General features: G+C 35.5%; 1 protein-coding gene across 1 annotated transcript; it reads right to left on the bottom strand.

Moving 5' to 3' along the window:
• Window positions 1-14,205: 14,205 nt before the first annotated feature.
• LOC145814481 (gamma-glutamyl peptidase 5-like) lies at window positions 14,206-17,373 on the bottom strand. Its single transcript, XM_082911314.1, has 4 exons — window positions 15,247-17,373; window positions 14,895-15,059; window positions 14,633-14,800; window positions 14,206-14,517 (listed from the first exon to the last, which is right to left on the bottom strand). Exons 1-4 carry the CDS (start codon window positions 15,562-15,564, stop codon window positions 14,419-14,421), a joined length of 750 nt encoding a protein of 249 aa, XP_082767440.1. The 5' UTR covers window positions 15,565-17,373; the 3' UTR covers window positions 14,206-14,418.
• Between the last annotated feature and the right edge of the window lie 9,044 nt (window positions 17,374-26,417).

The following is a 26,417-nucleotide window of genomic DNA, read 5'->3' as shown; positions in this document are numbered from 1 at the left end:
TGGTGTATCATCTGGAAATTTCTTGGGCTATGTTGTTCACAAGAAAGGAATACAGATTGATCAGAATAAAGCCAAAGCAATCATTGAAGCCAAACCCCCATCAAGTAAGAAAGAATTACAAAGGTTCCTTGGGCAAGTTAACTTTCTTCGAAGGTTCATTTCTAACACTGCAGGGAAAACTAAAGTATTTTCTTCCTTGTTAAGGCTGAAAGATGAAGAGGAATTTGTGTGGACAGCAGAGCACCAAATTGCTTTCGAAGGTATCAAGGCCTACTTGGCTAAACCCCCAGTGCTGATGCCACCAAAGGGTAACAACCCCTTGAAGTTGTACATAGCTGCAGCAGAAGATTCGTTGGGAGCTTTCTTGGCCCAAGACAATGTAGAAGGCAAGGAGCAAGCTGTTTATTACCTTAGTAGGTTTTTAAATTCTTGTGAATGTAAATACTCAGCTGTTGAAAAGCTGTGCCTTGCTTTGTATTTTGCTGCAATGAAATTGAGATACTATCTTTTACCTACAACTGTCTTGGTAATTGCAACCACAGATTTGGTTAAATATATGTTATCTAGACCAATGTTGAGGGGAAGAATTGGCAAATGGATGCTTGCCTTATCAGAATTTCATCTAGAATATGTCCCTCAAAGGGCAGTAAAAGGGCAGGTTTTAGCCAATTTCTTGGCAGATCATCCATCTCAAACAGAGAGTCAGGAGATAATGGAACTTGGTATGACCAGTGTTGAGCCATGGCAAATGTGGTTCGATGGGTCGAAAGCAAATGGGTTAATTGGAATTGGTATTGTAATCAAGTCTCCACAGGGGACAGAAACTACCCATGGTTTTAGAGTGGATGAAGCTACCTGTTCCAATAACCAGGCTGAATATGAAGCCTTAATTGTGGGACTAGAGATTCTTATTGGATTACAAGTACATGCAGTTGACATATTTGGAGATTCTCAATTGGTGGTTAACCAAGTGAAAGGAATTTTCAAGTGTCAAAGCATAAGTATCCTGCCATATTATGTTGTTGCATTACATTTGCTTTCTCAGTTTCAAATAGCAAATGTAACCCATGTTCCAAGATTCTTGAACAATAGAGCCAATGATGTGGCTCAAAAGGCTTCGAACTTCAAGGGAAGGGATAATACCCAAAGGGACATAAGCCAAACAACATATCAAAGATTAATACAACCTTTGAATAAAAGGAATGTGATCTTGGAAGTCAATCATAATGACTTACAAGAACAAGACTGGAGGCATCCAATAATGCAGTACTTGGTTGGTCCATCTTCGAAGGCCAGTAGAAAAGTTAAGTTGCAGTCTATGCAATATATAATATATGGTAATGCTCTCTACAAAAGGGGGGGAGATGGCTTATTGTTAGAATGTCTAGGCCCGAAAGAAGCATTAACAGCCATGGCTGAGGTTCATGAAGGCATCTGTGGTGCTCATCAACCTGGTGTAAAAATGAGATGGTTGCTTCGAAGGCATTCCTATTATTGGCCAACCATCCTTAAAGACTGCATAGAATATGCAAAGGGGTGTCAGGCATGTCAAAAGCATGGCACAATAAGGCACGTGCCCATAACTGACCTACATGCAGTAGTGAAGCCTTGGCCATTCAGAGGGTGGGCCATGGATATGATGGGAAAAATACACCCACCTTCTTCGAAACATCATTGTTTCATTCTAGTGGCTACTGACTACTTCACTAAATGGGTCGAAGCTAAGCCATACAAGGCTATAGACCAAACAGAGGTTATTGGTTTTATTAAAGATTTGATCCATAGATTTGGAATCCCGCAAACCATAACAGTTGATAATGGAACTGTGTTTGATGGGAAGATGGTGAAGTCTTTTGTGGCAGAATTTGGAATTAGTCTTGTTAATTCCACACCCTATTATGCACAAGCTAATGGTCAAGCTGAGTCATCCAATAAGTCCTTAAAAAAAGGAATACAAAAGGTTGTGGATGACAATCCTAGGGATTGGCATAACCTATTATTGGATGTTCTGTGGGCATATAGAACCTCACCGAGGTCAAGCACAGGAGTCACTCCCTATGCCTTGGTGTATGGACATGATGCAGTCTTACCAGTAGAGATTAATGTTAAATCTTTGAGAGTAAGATGTCAAGATCAATTGAATCCTGAACAATACCATCAAAGTATGTGCTTAGAATTAGAAGGCATAGATGAAGCCAGAATTTTGGCATTAAATAGCATTCTTTTCCAAAAGAAGAAAGCAGCCAAGAATTATAATAAGAAAGTCAAACACATTGGCTTTGATGAAGGTGATTTGGTATGGAAGACAATACTCCCAATTGGGATTAAAAGCCATAAGTTTGGCAAATGGTCACCTAACTGGGAAGGACCATATCAAATCCATAGGGTTTTGCCTTTTGGAGCATACCATTTAAGAAATTTGAATGGTTATGTACATCCCAAAAAGATTAATGGCAGGTATTTAAAACCTTATTTTCCAACCATTTGGGAAACACAAGGGATAGAGTGAACACCATATGCAAAAACACAAGCTTGTTCAAATGATATTCAAAATATTGTGCTTTCATAAAGAATTAAGTACATTGTGCCACAGATTGGCCCAAAAATCATTACAATGCTTTAGTTGTTTTTGTACAATAGCTTTCCTATTGCTAAGAGAAGGAAATAATTGGATAGCCACAGCCATGTCTTCTTTTCGATTAGCCAGCCCTTGATTGGTGATGTACAGTTTCTTATCAGTTCGAACCAAGGCTTGGTTTACTGCGGCTAACTCCTCTTCGAGCTGAGCTTTCTTCTCCAGAAGTTGGACTCGAAAGTGGGAGGCAGAAGAGTATTGTTCTTTTAGAGTTGATACCTCGGTATGCACTTGAGAAACAAAACTCTGGTCCTTAGTCAGCTTATCATCCGCAGCCTTAGCAGCATGGCAAATGGTGAGATAAAAATCAATAGTAGCTGCAGCCTGAGATAGATGACTTGAGACACTCATGCCAGACTGCTCAGCAATGTTACAGCATTGAAGGAACCCATTCCTGATGATAGGCCTTTGTAAAGCCTCGAAGGGGATCCTTGAAAAGGAAGTCAGCAGTTGCAAGCATGTGTCCAAGTCTACTGAAGGTACAAAAGACTTGTTGCTGGAGGAAGGAGAACTCTCAAAGATTTCCAATAGGGAGTCAGCCAAGGCTAATGGCTCAGTTTCAGCAGTAAAGGTGGGAGAGGTAGAAGGTATGTCAAAGAGACTAGCTAGTCTCCCTTCAAAAATGTCTACCTCATCCCTTGACATGACAGGCATAGAGAGTGTTGTGGTGGAAGACGCAAAGGGCTGCATAGGGATGGGAGAAACGGATGGAGCATCTTTGGCAGCTTCTATGGTCTTGGCCACCAGCAAATCAAGAGAAGAGGGGCTGGAAGTAGGCATTGGTGATGAACCATGAATTGAAGGGCTACCAGTGTCCTCTATGAGAGAGTCAACTGCCATTGGGAATGGAGTAGCAGTTGGAGCTTCAAAAGTAGACTGAGGTAGGGCACGAGCCAAAAAAGGGAGGTATGGCTTTAATCCAAGAAACAAAGATGCAGGAATACTGGATTTTAAAGAAGGTATGACAAACATAGCAGTCTGCTGCCTTCCTACCATTTCCCCTTGTGTTGTATCAGCAGTAGCAGCTTCCTCTCTTAGCACTTGCCCTTGCCATCTTTTCTTGGCCCTCTCAAATACAACGATTGCCTTGGAATGTTCTTGTTCGACTGCCTTATGAGTAGAATCCTCAACGTGGTCAATGACAGGAACAGTCATTCTCTTTCTCTTCTCCCTCGGCAGAGATACAACCAATTCTTTTCCAACCTCCCCTTCTTCAGATCGGGGTTCAGACTCTCCAGAGATAAGTTCTTTCTCCGCTATTATGACGATTGCCTCGCTAACAGGATTTTCAATGGCATCAGATGAAGACACAGCTACCTTTTGTCTCTTTGTTCTTTGTAAGGGCACTTCCTTCTCTGACTCAACCTCTCTTTCTTCTTCAAGAGATTCAGGTGCTTCAGGAGGAAGGACTAGTCTCCTTTTTGTTTTTTGTTGTTGTTTCTTCTTGAGAATAGCTAAAGTCTCGGCTCTCTTGGGAGACTCTTCTTGTGGAGACCTTACACCAAAAACATGAGTATAAGAAAACCAACAAAAGATTCAGAAATAAAAGGGGAGGAGAAGAACTTGAAGATACTCACCCTTCTTCGAAGCAGCTCTGTAACCCTGGCTGGAAGGGGTAAAGTGGCAGGAGTAGTGGTGACAACTTCAGGAGGGGGAGAAGTGCTCTGGGCTGTTGTTGACTTATCCTTCGAAGGCAATCCCAACCCCACCAATAAGTCATGAGGATGTGCAGAGAGGCGCACTTCCATATTGGCTGTCCACCAGTTCTTAAACCTTTTTAAGACTGAGCCAAAAGGGCGAAAGGGGATAAATTGGAATTCACTCAATTCCTTCAACAGTCTGAGTACTGCTGCCTCTAGTTTGGGTTTGGGTATTCTCAAATCTCTGGCAGTGAGATGGACATTTGAAAGACTGCAAAGAGGAACAGGTATCCCTTGAGAGAGCCCAAATTGCCTTGCAAATTGAGAAGGGCAGTATACCTCAGATATGCATTTATAGGCTCGAGGGTTCAGAGTGCCAATGAACAGCTCCCTTGGTAATAATATAGAGGCCCACATATCTTTATGGGGAGAAGTGGAACATTCCTTATCAGCCAGAAAAGATTGTAGCCAGGTTGGCCCTCTATTGGCTTCGAAAGGACAAAAGAAGGAAGCAGATGGAGAGATAGGAAGTTGATAAAAAAAGGTGAAGTAATAAGCAAAGGAAGCAGGGTAAAGGGCAATCCTAGCAAATTTTTCCCCGTAGGTACTAGGATCCTGAACAAGGAATCCTAAACACTTGGGATGTAGGTCAGTGAAATAAGCAAAGAGCCAGAGTTGGAGCACCCAGAGGGGACCTCCTTGGTTAGCATCGAGGGGTTTTTCGCAAAATTGGGAGCAGGTTCTGTAGACATGACCTAGAAGATAGGGAGCAAGAGCGATATGTTTCTTCAAGACGAGAGCCTTCGCAAGTGGAACAAACTCAGGCATAATCCTCTGAGATGAGGTGCAAAAGAGGAATTTGCATAACCAGTATAATATGAAGGAGAAGAATTCTCTGTCCCGCACAGGACCTTCTCTCTTATTTTCAGCCTTTACGAAGTCACTATAAGAAGAGTTTAGGGCTGGAAGAGAAAATTTGACAGGAAGGTCTGGATAGTTGGGAGTAAAAGGAGAACCATGGGGTGAAAGCCCTAGGAGATGGCAAATATCAAGAACGGTGGGGGCCATCATACCGCACCGAAACTGAAAGAAATTGAAAGCCACATTCCAAAAACATAAGGCAGCAGGAATCAAAAAGGGGTCTTCAGGAATAATGAACCTGGAAAGTCGAAGGGCATCGAGGATATAAAGCTCTTGTAGGTCATCTTCTCTCGCAGGCACCACTCTGTCATACCATTCCTCCCATTCAGTCCTCAATGTCGGCCAGCAACGATGAGGACGGTTTACCCTCCAAGTTCCCCAATCAAGCCTTCCTTCGTAAAGAAGGAAATGGTCCTCCAAACGAGGGTACAGAGCTGGGAGTTGAGCAGGAACCTCCCGGAAGATAGGACCTAGGACGTACTCCTGTTTGTTGCTATGGCGAGGAACGAAAAGACGACCATCGATGTTACTTGACTCACCAGATGTCAGCTTGCTGATTTCTTCATCGATACAACGTTTCAAAGCCATGGTAGGACTGATTTGGTCGCCAGCAAGTACTTTTAGAGAGGAGGGATCCATTGGTAGTAAGCAAAAGAAGAGCAAAGAAGATCAGAAGAACCAGTAGAGAGAAGGGTTTGTAAAAGGCAAGAGGTTTCGGAACACGAAACGAGAGGGTTTTAAACCGTTGTGTCCGAAATTATACCCCATAAGTCGTTAAGTACTAAAAGTACGAATGCGAGGAATTTCTTCCAATATTGATAATTTTCGGAGGGAAAAGCTTATTCCGGGGATTGGGGCCAGCTTCGAAATGAAATATTTGGCTTCGAAAAAAAGATCTTGGCATCAAAAAAATCAAATAACAACGGCTTCGAAATACATAAGTCGGCTTCGAAGCCCAGTATATGCTTAAAGGTGCTAAATTGCTTGATTATGGGTCTGTTTAGGGGTTATAAATCAAAGTAACGACCTTCGGAGCAAACCCTAGTATTCTCTGAGTATGAGAAATGCTGTTCAGAGCATACTACATGCTTAAAAATGCCTGAATGCTCAAAGTATTGGTCTACTTAAAAAATCTAAAGACCTGTTTGAAGGTTATTAGTCAAAATGACAACATTCGAAGCAAACCCTAGGACTCTTTAAGGAAGAGGGGCACTGTTCGAAACATCCAAGACCAATCATTGGTTTCTGTATGAGCAAAAGGGAATTGCCATAGGTTGCTCTTCGAAGCCAAAAGAGATCAGTTTAAACTTGATTGGCTATATCAACCATGACCATATATTGGTTACAGTTAGTGTTGAAAGAGTAAAGTCATTGAAATCGAAGTACTAAAATAATATCTGCCAGAATTGTCAATTTTACTCCATGAATTGGAAAAAGACATGATTGGTTCTTTTATTTCTTCATTAAACAGTTGATTCGAAGGATGAGATTGTTCAATTCGAAGTTATGAGTTAGCTTTTAGGGATGAAAGGAAACAGAGTCAAACAGCGTTAAGTACAGAAAGACTTTGTTTATATTAAAGCCAAGATGATTACATTAAGTAACTCTATCTGGGTACAAATTCAAGCTCATAAAAATAAGGAATAGAATAAATAACAAGGTCATGAAATTTTGTCCAGCAATGGTCAATAAATTTCTGTTCTTTCTTTATTATTTCTTCTATCTCTTCTAAAGTTGATTGCATAAGCTGATGAGCTCTCACTTCATAATAGAGTTCTTCAGCCTTTGCTTCGAAGGCCTCTTCCCTCGATTTTTGTTCCAATTCATCTATAACCAAATCATCCCAGTACGCAGAATCTTTATTCCTGAAGTCATCGAACTCTTCGATAAAATTCTCTGCTTCATATTGGGCATGAATTCGGAGAGATAAGAGTTGATCCAGATTTTGGATGGTGATCTTAGAATTTCGATGCCAGTAGAGGAGCACTGGGAGTTGGTCCAAAAACAAATGAAGCTCTGCTTGGGCAATAGGGTTGAGAACATGACCTCTAGTCAAGATATCACAAGCCCATTGAAAGTTCTTAAGAGGAATGTCATCCTCAAGAACATTGAAGGGCATATGGGAGAAAGCCGCGAGCAAAAGTTGAGCTTGCTTTCGCTCGGCTGAAGAAGGGGGTGACGGAGGTTGGTAAGGTGGAAAGACTTTGTCCATGGGAAGGGCAAGTCTTAGTTTCTCTGTCCAGGAAAGGATGGGAGAAGGAGAAGGAGAAGATGGTTCTGCTTCAGAAGACGAAGGGGAAGGAGCAGGTGTTTCTATCTCAGAGGATGCAGATGCAGAAGAAGGTGTGGATGCTTCTATTATGGGAGATGGCACGGGAGCAGATGGAACAAAGGCATTAATGTAGTCAAGCCAATCAGAAGAACAAATCTTCGCCTTTTTGGCTAAAAATGAAGGGGTGTACCCTTGTGCTTCTTCTGGACGCTGGGCAGGGTGCATTATCTTCGTAGGCATGGAAGAAGTATACCAAGCCACAAGCAGATTCTCCTCCAAGCTACGTCGAAGGTCAATGGGCACGTAAGGGTAGACCACTGAGCTTCGAGCGTAAGAGGGAAACTCCAAGGGGTCAGTAAATTCAACAAAATGGTGATTGATTCGCTCCCTTAGATCATAAGTCTCAGGAGTGGACCAGCTTGTCCAGCCAGAAGCTCCAGAGGATGAAGGGGTCACAGTTTCATCCCATGCAGAGGTCTGTGAAGAAGAGTTTCCTAGATCCATATTTGCAACTTGTCGAAGCAAAGGCTCGAGGGTAGTTCGGTCAGAATACAAAGGGAGCTTAGGGGAAGAACTCTTTGTATCTGTAAGTTTGTAAACCAAGGGATTAAAGGCAATGTGTTCATAGTCCAGAGGTTTATAATCTGCAAAAGCCTCCATTACCTGAATATAGGAGGGCGGGTAAAGGTGGCTAATGAATGTGTGGAGGTTCTTTCGAGGGGGAACAACATCACTCAAAGGCTCTTCATATGCTTGATCAATAGAAAGGGAAGTTGATGCAGCCATAGCCTGTTCGAATACTAAGGTATTGGGATGTTCGACGAGTTAATGCAGATGATCTCCAAATGGATGACGGTTGTGTTTCCAGAATATGGACTCCATACACGTTCTGGAAGCGCGGGAAAACTGCAATCCACTAATATCACCAAGTATTGGGTATATTAGTGCGGGGGGTAATGTTGGCTACATATTTTGTAAAAGCCAGTTACAGTTCGACACGTGGCATAGTAAGGGTAATAAAGGAAGGTTATTCAAGCCTTTAATCCTGATCGTACACGTGGCAATAAATATTGGTCCTCACATGATCTGAGTAACACTAGATTAAATAACGGGATACAAGATGACGTGTCTTCAACGGTTACTCATATTCAAATCCAGTACAAGAGGGAAGCTCAACTGCCAGTAATGGCGTAATGGAGCTACTTTTAAGGAAGCATGATCAGCGACCATGGAGGAGCAGTTCGACGGTTCGAAGTGCAGTTCGAAGGTCATCACTGACGAGTATAAATAGCAGAGCAGCCCCCAGAAAAGGAGGGACTCAGATCATACAAACCAGTCATTTACTTCATATATTTTCTTTTCCAGTCATTTACATTTCCAGTCTTTAAATACCTGTTCTTTAAATACCTGCACTTTAAATACCCGCACTGCACTTCGATTCATAGGAGTAGCTTCAAGTAGATTGCTGTTGTAAACCTCTCCGAGGCTGAATTCGGACCATTGTAAGTGTTCATTTTTATGAAATACTTCAATTGTTCTTCATATTACTGTTTTCTCTCTTAATTTCTCCTAAGTCAAGCCACCAGTAAAAGTCCTCTTCATTGAGGCTGAAAAGAACTAAAACACAATCGTCTGATAATTGGTTGGCAATCACAATTTCTGTAAGGACTGATTGATCCTTGCTGGCACGCTCACATTTACACAATTACCCTTCGTAAAGCCAAAAAGCCAACAGTACTGTACCGTACCTCAGTTAAAACAATATTTTTCTTCTACTACAGTGATAAAACTCCTTTCACTAGACTTTTTTTTTTTTTTTTAATTTTATACTTAGCATGATTTTAAAATTAAACTATGGTTTGTAAGTTATTTAATATATCAACATTTAATTTTGATTTATATCTTTACTTTTAACATTATATGTTAATTATAGGTTGAATCTTAATAACTTAAATCATATAATTAATTTTTACATTATAAATATTTTTTTACAAGCGAACCAAGCCGTACCTGTATCTTATTTTTTTTAGATTTTATCATATCGACGTATCCGTATTATACCAATAGTATAATGCTCGTACCCATACCCTCGCTTCATAAGTTACCGCTGTCTAACTTTGCCACCATAGACTGCCGTTATATTTCTGACACTACTAAAAACTAGAGTTAAAAGAGAAAGATCCCACGTATAAATGAATGACCAACCAAGTTCAAATTAATGGTCTCGTGGCTTATTGCCATGGAGGCAACCCCAAGGGAGATATCGGCGGTTAAACTCTATCCACGAGTCAACTTTGAGCGGAAATTGGTCAAATTTTATTGTCAAATTGTAAAAAATTTAAGAGTAAATTACGGTTTTTTTCCTTTATGTTTGGACATTTTTTCATTTGTTCTTAAATTTTGTCTTTTTAACTTTGTCTCTTCATATTTTAAATTTTTTTTCTAATTTATTCTAAAAACTAACTCTTCCAAAATTATATAAAAAATGACATATTGACAGTTACATAATATAAAAATATTTTATTATATATATCTCACTTTTTTTACCCAAATCTAAACCCTAATATAATTATATATTTTTTATGTTATGTGACAGTTAACGTAATATTTTCTATTTTATTATGAACAAAAATTAGCATCAGCAATAAACTGGAAAAAAAAAATTTAAAACTATAAGTGCCAAAGTAGTAAAAAATAAATTTTAAGAGTCAAAATAATATATATATATATATATATATATAATCAAATATAAAAAAGGATAAAATTTAATTTACACAAAGCCTAATTTAGAAACAGGCGCATGTGCAGTCCCATGTACACCCTCACATATTTTCACTCGTATATTTCACTTCACAAGTTCGTCCAATATAAACTAATATAAGCAATTTACTCTTTAAAAAAAAAAATATGGATCGACTTTAAGCAATCAAGAAAAAGAAGAATATGATTGAAAGCACAACAGTTGAGTATGATTCCAATCTTCTCATACAATATGCATCCAAATTCCACGACCATTACTTCATTTTGGATTGGTCCCAATGGTTGATTGACATCCATTTCGTACTTTTTCTTGGATATAAGCTCAAGTTGGGATGTTGATTGCTATTATAAAGTGCATGCAAGATTGAATGCTATTAGGAATTAGAGTTGTCTAGTGTCTTGTTCTAATGTTTTAGTTAGCTTTTGGCTACCTATCTCTTTGCGAATATTGTTTTTCTGGGTTTCAAGTGTCATCCTAGTTGGAATGCTATTCCTTCAAACAAATGTTTCCCTCATTAGCTCATCTTTCTTTATCTTTTTACTTTTACGCTTTTGATTAATATAATTCTCTTTTGCCGATAAAAAATAAAAAAATACTAAATATATTTAAACTTGTTAAAACACTACGGTCAGTATTTATGTGCTCGAATGACATTCAGATGATGACTTAGGAATCTCAATTATTGAGCCGAAAAATTTCTATGTCGCCACGTAGTTGAGAGACGATTAATATAATCTATCTAGCCAATGGAGAAAAAAAGTTGGACTATAATTTAATCTATGATCAAGTTCAAGCTCAATATCAATTTGGCTAAAGCCAAGAAATAGTTATTAATTGTTTGTCTAAGTTTCTTTTTACCATTATGGTTCCAAAAGTGTTTAAACTTTTTTCAAAAATAAATAAAATAAAATAAAAGAGAATGGGAAAAGAGGGAAATGCTGGTCTTGTTATGACAAAATCATAACATCTTATAATTGTCTTGTTTTGGGTTATAATAATGTTGCACTTATCATTTTTCATTACAAACATGATTTATTCATAATTTTTAAATATTAGTGGAACTCGAGCGACAACTATTGCTCCCAATTGTACGCTACGTCAAGTAATTAACAAAAGAACATTTTCACACAAGTTTTAATTTATAAATTTATATTTCATTAAGTTCTAATTAAAATTTTTTGGTTCTTTAAATTTTTAATAATCGAAATTACCTTTCAAACAATAATTATTTATCATTTATGATTATCTATAAATAAACGTGATGATTTGATATTTATTTTAATTTTCAAAACTTTAAAATATCAATTTTCAAATTGAAAAAACTAAATATATATATATATATATATATGTGCCAAAAAAAAATTGAAAAAAATGATTTTTTTTTTTTTTGTGCAAAACTAAAAATTATGTCTATAAAGGAGCATGATAATGGAACATTGTGTGCAAAACTGCCAACAAAAAAAAAAAAACTTTAAAAATGAAAAAATTGATAATGTTCTCAATTTTAAAATTGAAAAAAACTGATAATATTCTCAGTTTTATTGGATAGTTGAATCAAACCAATAAATAAAAGGACAAAAATGTTTAATCTCATGTTCTATTTTTTTTATCAGTTAATGAAACAATTATCTGGAACATTACTATGCAAAATTGATAATGTTTTTTGTTTTAAAAATTGAGAAAAACTGATAATATTCTCAATTTTATTAAATAAGACTTATTGGTTCAAAAAATTTTAAATAGAATCTGAACCAGTATAACATTTGTAAATAGGATTTTTATGTCATTAACTCTTTAACAAAATGTGGTAAGAAAAATAATAAATGTAGTATCGGTGTTCAAAGTAAGTACATTTTTTAACTCCAATTGAGTAGGCTTTCATGTTAACCTGATCAAAATGAGTTGTGAACCTATCAATTATTTTCATTTGGGTAAATTACATTTGTTCTTAATCGGGTTTCTCTTTGATTTCTCAATTTTTAAATTGAGAAATTTCATAATTTAAAAAAAATAATTTCATATTTAGATTTTTTTTCTTTAGTGATTTTTTCATTTGGGTAAATAATTTCATATTAAAATAATGTAATTTACAAAAAAAAAAAAAAAAATCACTAAAGAAAAAAATAAAGTCAAGAAAAAAGATAAAAAGCTATCTATGTTTGGCTTCATTTTTTTGTCCTTTTTAAACATTGTACAATATATATATATATATATATTGTGAAAAAGTTATGTATCACTGTGTTTAGTTTGAGTTTTCTGGATTTAAGTTTTTTAAAAATTGACTTTTTTGATTTTTGTATTTTTTTGTTTTTAGTGAATATTTTTTAAATTTTAAACATTTTTTATATTTTTTTAGATGCACCTTACTTAGATGTATCTAAAAAGTAAAAAATTTGTGAAAAAATATTTTAAAAAATTAATAAATACATAAAAATACAAAAAATGTACTGAATTCTTATATTTTTTTTTTATATTTTTGGTATTTAGTGAATTTTTAAAAGATTTTTTTTACAATTTTTTTACTTTTTAGGTGTATTTATGTTAGGTGTGTCTAAAAAGTAAAAAAATTACTTAAAATATTTAAAAAATTCAGTAAAAACAAAAAAAATACGAAAAATAAGAAAATAAAATTTTCTGAAAAGTGTTTTGAAAAATTAGAAACCAACTTTTCAAGTTTGTCCAGTTGAGTAAAACTCAAAAGTGCAAAACTTTTAAATTTTTCTAAAAATGAAAAAATCAAAGTCATGTGATGTGATGTGTTGCCAAGGCCACGTTTGCCAACTTGGCTTTTTCCCAAAAAAAAAATGTTAATTTTTTTTTTTAATTTTTTTTTTAAAAAAAGTAAAACATCTCATCAATTCATGATTTTTGATACAATTAAAAAAATCATTCATCAAAATATTAATTTTTTTTCACTCACCAAAAAATTAACAAAATCACTTTAAAAAACTCAATTGCCAAATGATTTTTCTTTTTTTTTGTCTTTCGTAATATTTTTTTATAATTATGTCAATGCTTTTACTTTTCAGATCTATTTTGTGTAGATAAATCTATTTTTTTATAAAAAGAACTAAAAAAATCAAAAAAAAAAAAAAGTGTCAAGTAAAAGCTAAAAAGTCAATTTTTTTTGACCTTTTTTTTTTTTCCTTCTTGAACTATTTTCTAATTTTTAAAAGGTTTTAACTTTTCTAATTTGTCTAGTCGAGCAAAACTCATTATTTTTTTTTTAATTTTAAAAAAAGATTAACTAAAGACGAAAAAAATAACAGAAAAACCACCCTCCATTTGCCAACTTAGCTTTTTCCACCCAAAAAAAAAAAAAAAAAAAAAGTCGAAAATCACTTAAACAGTCAAATACTTCAGTAGTTCATAATTTTTGATACAATTAAAAAAAGTCATTCCTAACACATTCATTTTATTTTCACCTCACCAAAAAATACTAAAAAGTCAATTTCCAAACTTATCCTACGTGGCACTTGCATTGGTGACATCACTAAAACTCAGGTTAATTATTGAATTGTGGTCTTTTAACTAGACAGCTTCGATGAATTTTAAAACATTATTGAGGCTTTAATGTTGTATTAATACATGATTACGTTGCCCAAATCCCAAAAACACAACAATAATCTTTCAAATCATTTTCATGTGCCTCATGTGTCTAGGCATGATTCTATACTTCGAGTCCCTTTCAGATTTGCCGATTAAAAAAAAAAAAAAAAAATCATCAATCCCTTTCATACTATTTTGCAGAAATTTCTTAGCTCAAAATGACTGGCATGTCGTGGTCCATAAAAACAAATTTCTTTACCAATAAATTCAACAGTCTTGCGCAGATTTTTCAATCTGACCAAAATGCCCAAGTATCCTACAACTGGTTCTGAGTTTCATGAATGATTCTCTAAGTTTTAAGAAAATATTATTCTTTTAGAATTTTCATACACATTCAATTATTCATGAGAATGATGCATCAATGACATTTTTTATATTAACATCTTGCTGATTTTATTTTGTAAACAAAAGAAAAGAGGGATACAAGTGAGGGGGAAAAGGAATATATGTACATAGTTATCGACATAATAAAATGGCGAAACATGATTCATATAGCCAATTTCACAGGAAAGGGGCACAAAGTTAGTCTGCTTAGGTTTGATGTGGTCATACATATATTTAATGTAACGCAATTTCTGTTCTATCTCCCATTGAGAAACATTTTGCATATCCTTTGCCAGCATTTTCTGTCTGGTTCAGCTAACTGCAACTTTGACTTCACATCTTCGGCAAATCCTTTCTGTAATTATGCAACTAAAATTCAGTGTGCAAAGAATTTCAAAATAAAAAATAAAAATAAATAAATAAAAAGTTATGGCAATTGAAAGCCAAATAGAAGAACATGTAGTAAATACCTCTATAGAGTCATTAGTAAGAAGACGATCAATGAGATTGTTAAGAATGTCCTTGGTGTACTCAGGATGACCTTGAATTCCAAGAATGTGATCTCCAACGATGAACATCTCTACTCTTGTTTTGTCTGAATATGCTATCACTTCAGCTCCTACAGGGACCTCCCAAACCTGTTTCATAGATTGTTTTATTGTTAGAACTTAGAATTAGTCCCCCAAGTGTTGATGATTATAACTGAATTATTGAGAGAGAGAGAGATGGGACCTCATCTTGGTGGCATTCAATGATTGAAAGGGCAGGTGGGATCTCATCCAAGCTATCAAGAAAGGCACATGGTGAAAAATCTTTGACAATTCTCACTTTTCTTAGCCCAATGTCCCAACCAGTGCATGCCTTCCCAACTTTTCCACCCAATGCACTACACAAAACCTACAAAAATAAACATGAAGATAAATTTAAGTCAATCTCAATTTTTCATGCTATACTACAATAAACTGTATATTTTAACACAAATGCTATATACCAAAAATAATAATAATAATAAATTTTTTTTGATTATTTTTTTCTGAGTAGGTAGCATTATTATTGACAATTTTGAATTGGAACAATGAATTACCTGGTGGCCAAAGCAAATGCCAAGGACTTTCTTTCTCATGGAATCTAAGGTTTGCAAGAGAAAGCAAAGCTTGAGAATCCAAAAGTCATTCCCATAAGCATCATAAGGGCTACCACTAACCACAAATCCATCATAGTTTTGAAGTTGATTCATGTCTGGGAACTCTCCTTCAACAACCCTAAACATGTCCCATCTCTGTCCTTCTTCACCAAAAGCTGCCACAAACACATTGAAGTACCCACCATACACCTCCTTCACATACTCTGAGTCCTTGCATGCCAATAACAGACCATATCTCTTCTCTGCTTCAATACCCATATCACCAATCAAGAGAATTACGAGTGAAAAGTAAACTACTCAGAGAGAGAGAGAGAGAGAGAGAGAGAGTGAGTTTGAAGTGTGGAATGGGTTAGAAAGGGGTGAATGGTTTGTGGAATGTTTGAGGGTGGAGGGTCCTTCTTATAGGTGTATTAAGGAGAGAGAAAATGGATTCAAAAGTCCACTGCTGATCAATGAAATTTCCAGATTGTGGGTGACATCACATACCAAAGTTGAAATTGATACACAGGTACATATTTATATATATGAGAAATTTATAATACATTCTTTTTTTTTTTTGTGTGCGAAATTGATACACGTGTTTCAAGCCACAAGACTCTTATGCTTTTAGTTATGACCCTTTGTGATATTAGATATAACATTATTTTAATTTTAATCTAAAAAACCTTTAGTTTTCCCTCATGTGGTGTTTAGTTATAGGGCAAATTACAACGGCAATCGCTATACTTTGGTCTTTGTGTCATTTTAGTCTCTGTATTTTTAATTGGCTCGATTGTGATATTGAATTTATGACTTTGTCTCAACTTGGTCCAATTGGTTAAGACTCTTAACATTTCTTTATGAAAAATATGCACATAAGTGTTGTACGGTGTTAGGTTTTTATTCTTGGTAACCCCGTTTGACAAAACTCCTTTCAGTTGTATTTGTTTTCATACTTTTTATTTCAGTGAGGCTATGAGAGTTTAGATGCGAATCCAACCTGAATTGTGCCTTGCAGAGAAGTTTGTGATGTTAATACTTTCAAGATTGCCACTTCGCTGATTATGTCGGGGATCGAGCTACCCGATCAGCTCGCGGGGGTCCAGGGGGCAGCGCCCCTTGGTGGGTCCGGGGCAACGCCACGACAGGGTCGAGGGGCAGTGCTCCCGAAGCAAAATGCAAAAATGCATTCTAAGTTGCCTGTCTGCTCGAGCGGACATTACCCTGCTCGAGCGGAGAATCCCTAGTTCTAGCAGTTTTGGTCGCCTGTAGAAGTACTGAGATGTGTGATTTCGCGCTCGAGCGAGTTCTCTAGCGCTCGAGCGGACCTCTGTTATATCACGCGCACATTTTGCTAAAGCCGCTCGAGCGGGCTGTTGGGCGCTCGAGCGGACCGCGCGAACATAGTTTTTCGGATTTCAATAAGGATTGGATTTTCTTCCAAATCTATGATTACTTTTGGTTTTCTATAAGTAGTTGGTTTTCTCCCAAAACTAGACTACTCCTGAAGTCCTTCAGATCTTCTTTTTGGTTCTTAAGGTTTATATCTGGGGATATTTTGTTAGTTTTCTTTGATGTTTTATTGAGTATTCAACTCATGTTTTAAAGAGAGTATATCAAAGGTTTTGTTTGTTATACACAAGAGAGGGAGAGTTGTTCTTCGGTGGATTCTGAAGAATTCGAGCCTGAAGCTTCGGTGGATTCTGGAGTGGCTCATCGTAAAGACAATTCCGAGGTGAAGACGGAGTTAGAAGAGACACATAGAGGTTGGTTCAATTAGGCATGGATTCGCTAGGTAATTGAGAGTATACTTGTGTAATTTCTTTAAATCTTCTTAGTGGATTGTTTTGTGGCTGTTGCCCGTGATTTTTTAATCACAGTTGGAGGTGTCCAATTGTGGTTTTTCCACGTTAAAATCGTTGTGTTGATTTGTCTTGATTGTTTGATTGGAATTGTTATATATTGCTTAAAATTGTTACATAATCACAAATCAATATCTAGGGGATTTTTAGATTTTTCATACGGGGAGCAAATATTCTTCGCATCCATATTCCTTACATCCCAGCTAGTATTGCTTCAAACGACATCTTGCTGCCTGAAACACAATGAAGGTGAGCTACCCAGCGGGTGATTTGCTGAAAAATCCCTCCAACGATCAAGTCAGCGCTCTTGAGAGAAGGAGAATAGCGAGAATGGATAATGCAAGTTTGCTTACCTTTTCTCTAAGGAAAGTCATGCGCTTTATCTAGGCTATTGCCTTGCTTTCCAAACTTGTGCGTGTACTACGTCATTTATCTTATGTTGGACACGTGGATGTACTTTTCTCTTTTCTTTTTACATGCGTACTCATCAATATCGCCAAACAGCATTGACCAAACTGCCAAACGGTATTGACGGGTACTGTGAGTGGTCTCCCTTACTTGCATTCCATTGGGCCACATGGAACATCAAGATCGGCTATCACTTGTGATAAAAAGCTCACTTCAGCTATCTCTAACTGTACTAACTTTGGATGTTTCACGTGCCAAGTCAACCGAGGTCAGCCTTGTCATGCGACCTCACAGCTCAACAAAGCTCTTCAAGGCTCCACATGGTTAGTCCGGCCTGCTGAGGTTCTTTCCCAGCTTAGTCAACCCATTCCCTCACAGTAGCCTTCCACATTTAGCTCAGTCGGCATGTTTAATTTGGTCCTCGACAACGACCTCAATTATGGCTTTGCCCGACCTATTACCAAAGTGCAGGCACAATCCAACCCGCGGTCCAAACTCATAAGATAGCTCAGTCCGAGTTCGTGGTCTCATTCCAGCTTCGCCCCAACCCATTGCCGAGGCACAGGTTCAGCTCGGCCCACAACCCAAGTTCATCATCCAACTTGGTTCAACACCCTAGAAGAGGGTTAGCTTGGTTCATTTGTTCGGCATAAATTCCCCTCTCAAGTGTCATGTGTCATATTTTTAATTGTAAAATTATAAATTTATCTAACTCAGTAAGTTAACCTCAACCAATTTAGTGATAAATTTTTTTGAAAAAAAAAAAAAACACTAACAGTATTATTAATTTGACCAAATTTATGCAAAATCTAAAATTAAAAGTCAAAATCAAGTAAATGGAAAGTATATGGACCAAAATGACACAAGAAGTAAAATATAGGGACCACGGGTGTAATTTGCCCTTAGCTATAATATATATATATATATATAGTTGTCAATAAAGAGGATTTAATTGTGACATTTGTGATAAGTAACCCCACAAGTGTCATAACTTGCATATGTACTATAGCATTACCTATTTATATGAGAATGGTTTTTCTTGATACCAGTATCCTCTAGACTATTTCAAACTTTATTTTGGAGGCACCATTCCATGCTTACAATGATAATCCAAACAATTCATTTCGTAAACATGAGGACCGTCTATGTAAAAAATTAGTTTCATCAAATATCGATAAATAGATAAGTTAATTATATTTTATTTTATAAAATAGACGGTTTAATTTAAATTCATAGTCGTCATTCATTTAAAATAAAATATAAAATTTGCTCATATATCTAATCATTTTGATAAAATTTATTTTTTACACAATTTTTCATTATTAGACTTACAAAATAAACAATTTAAATAATCATATTAAATTTAAAATAGAACCCAAAAAATAAAATATCAAAAAGATATAAAGAGGATAATAATATGAAATGGGTTAGGCACGTGAGAAGTGAGGAGAAAAATAAAAATGTGCGCGTTGTTTAATATTTTATTAGAGTCAAGTATTTAAGGGACCCCAAAAAAATAAAAAATAAAAATAAAAATATATAATATTCACTAAATGCTTTTTATCGAATTTTATTTTATTAATATTTGTCTACCTCACCACTAAAGTTTGCGAGTTGTGACACGCGTTTTGTTCGAATAAGGCATACGCGGGCATTTGACGCTGATAATTTTTATTTTTATCTAAAATAGCCGATAAAAAATTATGCACATGTAATGTCTCTATAATTTAAATAAATAAAAATAAAATAAAATATTTCTCATATATTATTTGACACTCAAATAGTAAGAGTTTGATTTATTAAACTTAAAATTTTAGGGTCAAGTCTCATTCTTTTCTTTTATTTATTTTTTAATTTTAAATAATAAAAAATGGGCATTTGACACTTGGCAATATGTTTAGTATTTTATTTTAAATAAAAAAGTGGACACTTAACAATAAAAGGAGAGAAGATTTCAAAATACCACTCAATGTGTTCTCTTTATATTTAACTCATGGATGACACATGTGATGTATTATTAGGAAATCGTCTATCCCTAATCAAGATCAATAAGACACAAAATAACAAACAAATTCAAAGAAATCAAACACACACAAAGAAATACAATTATTTACATGATTCACTCCAGAATAGAGTTACATCCACAACTGCTACAATTTTTATTATGATCAGAAAATAATATAACTTTCTTAACCTAAAAGAGACACTTTCGTCATCTATTTATAAATATAGAATTAGGGCAACGTGGAAATAACGAAAAATTACCAAAGTACCCTCGGACCCTCTCCTCTTGGGGGAGGCCCTCCTCCCAAACCTTCCATTAGACCCAAGGTTCAGTGAATAATACTTATCAGGGTCTACAAAATCCAATATCTATGTAAAATTCAAATAAGTAAAATTAAAATAATAAAAAAAATATTGGGTAAATTAAAAATACCCCCCTAAGGTTTGAAAAATTACAAATATCCTCTCGTCAGAATTTTTTATTTAATATAATTAACTACAAAAAAAAAATGAAATTCATAATTGCTTTCCTATACAATAATAAAATTACTTAAATTATTAATTGAAACATATTTCTAACATCATTAAAAACTATGAATTGACTTGATAATCGAAAATATTTTACCCATAAAGATATTCGTAAGTGAAATGACAAAATACGCATGTGTATATATATATCTGTGTGTGTGTATTGTAACCCGATTGGAAACAACTAAACCTTAAACAAACCGTCTCTCTTTCTCTCTCCTTAGGGCTGCAAATGAACCGAACTGTACATGAACAGGCTTAGCTCAGCTCGTTAAGGGCTCGGCTTGGTTCGGTTCTTTTAGTAGATGAGTCTACTTCGGGCTCGAATATTAGGCTCTTTTAGTAAGTAAGTCGAGCTCGAGCTTTGCATAAGTTCGGCTTTTTTATCTTTATTTAAATTATATAATAAATGTATTATTTATATATTAAATAATATATAAATATATCTTATCGAACCGAACCGAGTCGAGCTCGAGTTTCATTAATATTAATAAGTCGAGCTGAGCTTGAGCCCAGTTACTTATCGAGTTGAGCTCGAGCTCAATAAACGAGCTCGATAAGTAAACGAGCCAAGCTCGAGCTCAGCAAAGCTTAGCTCGGCTCGGTTCGTTTGCAGCCCTATCTCTCATCATCTCCTCATCTCCATCGCTCTCTCTTTCTCTCTCTCTCTCATCTCCCTCTATGCTAATTTTTTTTTCTCTGATCTCTGGATTTCTCTCCGAATCACTCTATTCTGATCGCTAGATCTCTCTTATCTATCATCAGATTTTCCAAACAAATCTTGCACGAAGGAGAATGAAGCTTGGAAAAAGAACCAGAATTTCGGATTTTTGCATGGTCCGGTCGAGCGGAGGGATTCCCGCTCAAGCATGAAAAACAGCCTCCCAGCAGTTTGGGACTTTTTACAGTACGCTCGAGCGGCCAAAGTGGCGCTCGAGCGGGAAGGCCTTTTTCAGGAAAATTTTGGGGAAGTTGCAGACTTGATTTTAACATGTTAATTGCATCATTTATCATCTTATAAACATGAAATGAAGTAAAGGAAAGAATGAAGTGCATGAATTACAGGATTTAATGATAATGTGTAGTGAGAAATGTGTAATATGTTGATATTTGCAGGTCAAGATTTGAAGACCGTGCAACCGGTTTTGGAAACCCACTGTGAGTAACATTTCTGTAAAGATATGTTAGTATGATCTATGTTTAAAAGTGCTACGTTATGCTATGGTTTTGAAATGATAAATGCTTTCTGTGAACGAATGTCCAGTTTGTGAATCTAGTATGGCATCCATAGATAGTCCTAAGTGGACCAGTTTACGAGATCTCGGTATGTGTTTAATCGGTGTCCGGGACCGGTTACTCTAGTCGTTGGACGACAAATGTTATGTTCTATGGAGTATGCCATTATGTATGTTCTGATATGAGATGATTATGTTTATGAATGATTTATTTTATGGATATATGAAATGTCGGACTTCGTTCACTAACCTCTTTACTGTTATGTTACTTGCTGAGCTTTAGCTCATTGTTTGTATATATGTATTTATAGGTGAGCATTCTGGAAGTCAAGCCTAGGCGGAGTCCGAGCCGAGCCGCCGTTTTGAAGCCTACCAAGTGTTTTGTGTGCTCCGAGCCGGGGTTAGGCCTGGAAGACCGTTTTGTGAGCTTAGTTTTGGTTGTGCATATGGCGTGAGCCTATGTTTTGTACATGAATTTTGATTATATGTAATGTAATGTAGTCGGTAAATTAACATTTTTGGCATGTAATGTATGTTCATATAAATGCACAGCTCTTTGGACTATTAGTGGTTATTGTTTTCGCTTCCGCGAGCCCCTTTTATTTATGTTTTGTATAGCAAGGCCTGTGGTAATCTAGGATTACTGGCCGGTCTCGTTGCCAAACTCCTAGGGGCGAGTTTGGGGCGTGACAAATCTTCTGATAATGCTCACTGATGGTGGTCATGGCGAAGAATTCATCGACAGTGCTGCTTTTCGACGACAATGAAAGAGTACGGAGGAATGGTGGAAGCGAGGATGAAAGTGAAGGACGTGAAGTCGAATGAAGAGGTTTAGGAGCTAGGGAGTTACTTGGTGGAGCAGTACAACCTCTAGCACCACCGCAACAGCAGATGAGAAATTGATCTAAGGTTTTAAGAGGTGGTAGAGGCGGAGAAGTAAGGGTTTTCGATAGGGCTTCGACGAGGGAAGAGATGAGGAAGTAAGGGTGAAACCTAAAGAGGTCTTGAAGAATCCCCTCTCTCTTCACTTCTTGCTCTTTCTGGTAGCAAGCCCCCATCTTTATCTCTCTATTCTTTTGATTCTCTCTTTTTTCTTTCCATTTCATATGGACCACAAACCCTAATTCCATACCAGTCACTCATGTTCTCATCTACGAATCATGTTTCACCTTCAGTTTATTAATCTCTAGGGCTTCCAATTTGTTTACTTTTTTTTTCTTCTTTCTTTTGAAGCTTTTTTATTATTATTATTTATTTTTATTTTTTTTTGAAGAGGGGGAAGGGAGGGTAGGGGATTCTCTGTCCAATAATGGATAAATTGTTATAAAGATTTTTATTTTTTTTTATTTTTATAATTGGTGTATTAAAGTTTTAGGCTTGAAAATTTAAGCAATGAAGATGACTTTGTAATAGTTCTTCTAAAGAAGCATCTGGTAGAGCAGAAATGAAAGCATGGCATACAAGTGTGCTTTATGTGCACCAAAAAAACAAGACAAATGAGATGAGTTGCTACACCTCTACTACTCATCATCATCATCATCATCATCATCATCAACAACAACATCTTGTTCTTCTCCTCCGTCGGTTGGATTTGATGCAAATCTTCGTGAAACCAACAATGAATTTTTTATACATGGAGAATAATTTAATGATCTATTGAAACATGGATGAGAGAAACCACGATCTGTTGAAAAATTCATTTTTGGTTTCAATAGATAAAAACATGAATAGATAAATAAATAAAAAATTCAACAAATAGGAAAAATTTGGTCACATAAAAATTTGAATAGAGAAAATTTAAATAGATAGGTTCAAAAATTGAACAGATACATTAAAAATTTAATAGATAGATACAAATTTGACAAATAGGTTCAAAAAAATTCAACAAATAAAATTTAAACAAATTGGTTCAAAATTTGAATAGATAAAAAAAAAAAAATTGAACAGATAGATTAAGTGGTAAAATTAGAAACAAAACTCAAAAATAATAAAATATACTTCTCATTATAATATTTTACAAAGAATATGCTTCTCACCAAGAAAAAAATACTCATGGGATTAGCCTTTGTACCCTCTTTAGGTTGGACTTTTCAATAATTTTCTCTATTATTTATAGGGCATTTACACATAAGTCTCATTTTGTAAACTTAAATTCCATTAAGTTCTGGATAACATTTTTTGTCCCTTCAAATCCTATTAATATTTAATAGACAAAATTACCATTTAAACTATGATTGTTTATTATTTGTAATTATTTATAACAAAATAAGATAATATAACATTTATTTGATTTTCACAAAAAAACAAAAACAAAAACAAAAACAAACAAACAAACAAATACTTTTGGAAAGTTGTTAAAAAGTTAATTTTTTTACTTTTTTTTACCTATTTTATCTTTTTATGAATAAAAAATATAAGAGGTAGTGTAATCCAAAATGAGTAAAAAATTAAAAACTGACTTTTTTTTTTTTTGCTTTCTAAAAGATCCCATAAAACACACGGAGTTGTCAACGATGGCAACCAAATGGTTGGGGTTGGAAACGCACCTTTGGAAATCGAATGAGATGGTGACATAAAATGAGAGAGAGAGAGAGAGAGAGAGAGAGATGACATAAAGAGCGAAATCAGAGAGAGAGATGCCGGTGATGATGGTATTTGGTGAAGTGATGGAAGATAAAAAAAACTTGTTTGACAAAAAAAGAAAAAAGAAAAAAAGAGCTTGTTTGATACACCTGTGGTATGTTTTATTTATTATAAATTTACAATTTAAATTATTTTTAATAGTAAGTTATTTTAATTTACTTAACTAATACTATTTATTTGGTTTAATTTTTTTTTTATAAACCATATGGAGTTGGTTGAATTAATTAAGAGAAAATTTCATACAAAATTTAAAACAAAATCATACTTAAAATGACGAAGTTACACTAAAAAAATTACAAATTTCATTCAAAAATTAAAAAAATTAGATTGCAACTATAAAATATATCTAAAATATATGATTCTTACTATTTGAAAACTGTTTCAATTTGAAAAAATAAGTCAATTTACAATTTTCTTAATTTTCTTAGTTCCATAATTGAGATATTTCATTTCTGTGCAAAAATGAGAAATTTTTCAATTTTTTTTTTCAATTTTAAAACTAAAAATATTCTCAGTTAATATTAAAAAAAAAAAAAACTGAGAAAAAGAAAAGTACACAGCGCAATCCCTAATACACCTCCTTCACATACTCTGAGTCCTTGCATACCAATAACAGACCATATCTCTTCTCTCCTTCAATACCCATGTCACCAATCAAGAGAATTATGAGTGAAAAGTAAACTACTCAGAGAGAGAGAGAGAGAGAGTGTGTGTGTGTGTGTGGAATGGGTTAGAAAGGTGTGAATGGTTTGTTGAATGTTTGAGGGTGGAGGGTCCTTCTTATCGGTAAGGAGAGAGAAAAAGGATTCAAAAGTCTACTGCTGATCAATGAAATTTCCAGATTGTGGGTGACATCACAAATCAAAGTTGAAATTGATACACACGTATATATTTATTATATATATATATATATATATATGTATATGTATGTATGAGAAATTTATAATACATTCTTTTTTTTGTGAGTGTGAAATTGATACACATGTGTTTCAAGCGGCAAGACTCTTAGGTTGTGTTTGGTAGAATTTTAGAATTATGATTTGAGAATAGAGTTGTATTTTGAGTTTGCAAGTTTTGAAATTGTGATTTGAGTGTGAAAAATTTGTTTGGTTTTGCGTTTTGAAAAGAGTTTGAATTAAGTGATGTGATATATAATATTGAAAAGTGGGTGTGGAATTAATTTTCTAAAGCTGTAACTAAACAACACACTCAAACTAAGGGGTAGAATTAAATTTCAAAAACTCTACCAAACGGAGCCATGCTTTTAGTTATGACTCATTGTGATATTAGTTATAACATTATTTTAGTTTTGATCTAAAAGACCTTTAGTTTTACCTCATGTGGTGTTTAGTTATAGGGCAAATTACAACGGTACTCGCTATATTTTGGTCTTTGTGTTATTTTAGTTCCTGTATTTTTAATTGGCTCAATTTCGACATTGAATTTATGACTTTGTCTCAACTTGGTCCAATTGGTTAAGACTCTTAGCATTTCTTTATGAAAAATATGCACATAAGTGTTGTACGGGGAGCAAATATTCTTCACGCCCATACTCCTTGCATCCAAGTTGGTATTGCTGCGAACGGCGTCTTGCTGCCTGAAACACAATGAAGATGAGCTACCCAGCGGGTGGTTTGCCGAGAAATCCCTTTGACGATCAAGTCAGCACTCTTGGGAGAAGGAGAAGAGTGAGAATGGATAGTGCAAGTTTGCTTACCTTTTCTCTGAGGGAAGTCATGTGCTTTATCTAGGATATTTCCTTGCTTTCCAAAGTTGTGCGCGCACTACTTCCTTTATCTTATGTTGGACACGTGGATGTACTTTATCTCTTCTCCTTACATGTGTACTCATCAATACCGCCAAACAGCATTAACCGCCAAATGTTATTGACGGGTACTCTAAGCGGTCTCCCTTACTTGCATTCCATTGGGCCACATGGATCATCTAGACCGAGCTATCACTTCTGATCAAAGCTCACTTCAGCTATCTCTAACTATACTAACTCTAGATATTCACGTGACGAGTCAATCGAGGTCAGCCTTGTCATGAGACCTCACAGCTCAGCAGAGCTCTTCAAGGCTCCACATGTTTAGTCCTGCCCGCTAAGGCTCTTTCCTAGCTCGGTCAACCCATTCGCTCACGGTAGCCTTCCACATTTAGCTTGGCCGACATGTTTAGTTCGGTCCTAGACAATGACCTCAATTATGGCTTTGCTCGACCCATTACCAAAGAGCGGGCACAATCCAACCCATGGTCCAAACTCATAAGATAGCTCAGTCTAAGTTTGTGGTCTCATCCTAGCTTCGCCCCAACTCATTGCCGAGGCGCAGGCTCAGCTCAGCCCACAACCCAAGTTCATCATCCAACTTGGTTCAACACCCTAGATGAGGGTTAGCTCGGTCCATTTGTTCGGCATAAATTCTCCTCTCAAGTGTCATGTGTCATATTTTTA

This window comes from Camellia sinensis, unplaced genomic scaffold, assembly GCF_055761805.1.
Source record: "Camellia sinensis isolate YWXY unplaced genomic scaffold, ASM5576180v1 Unanchor10, whole genome shotgun sequence".
In the NCBI taxonomy this organism is placed as follows: domain Eukaryota; kingdom Viridiplantae; phylum Streptophyta; class Magnoliopsida; order Ericales; family Theaceae; genus Camellia; species Camellia sinensis.
Note: the sequence above shows the minus strand (reverse complement) of the source record. Positions and strands in the feature narration are given on the sequence as shown.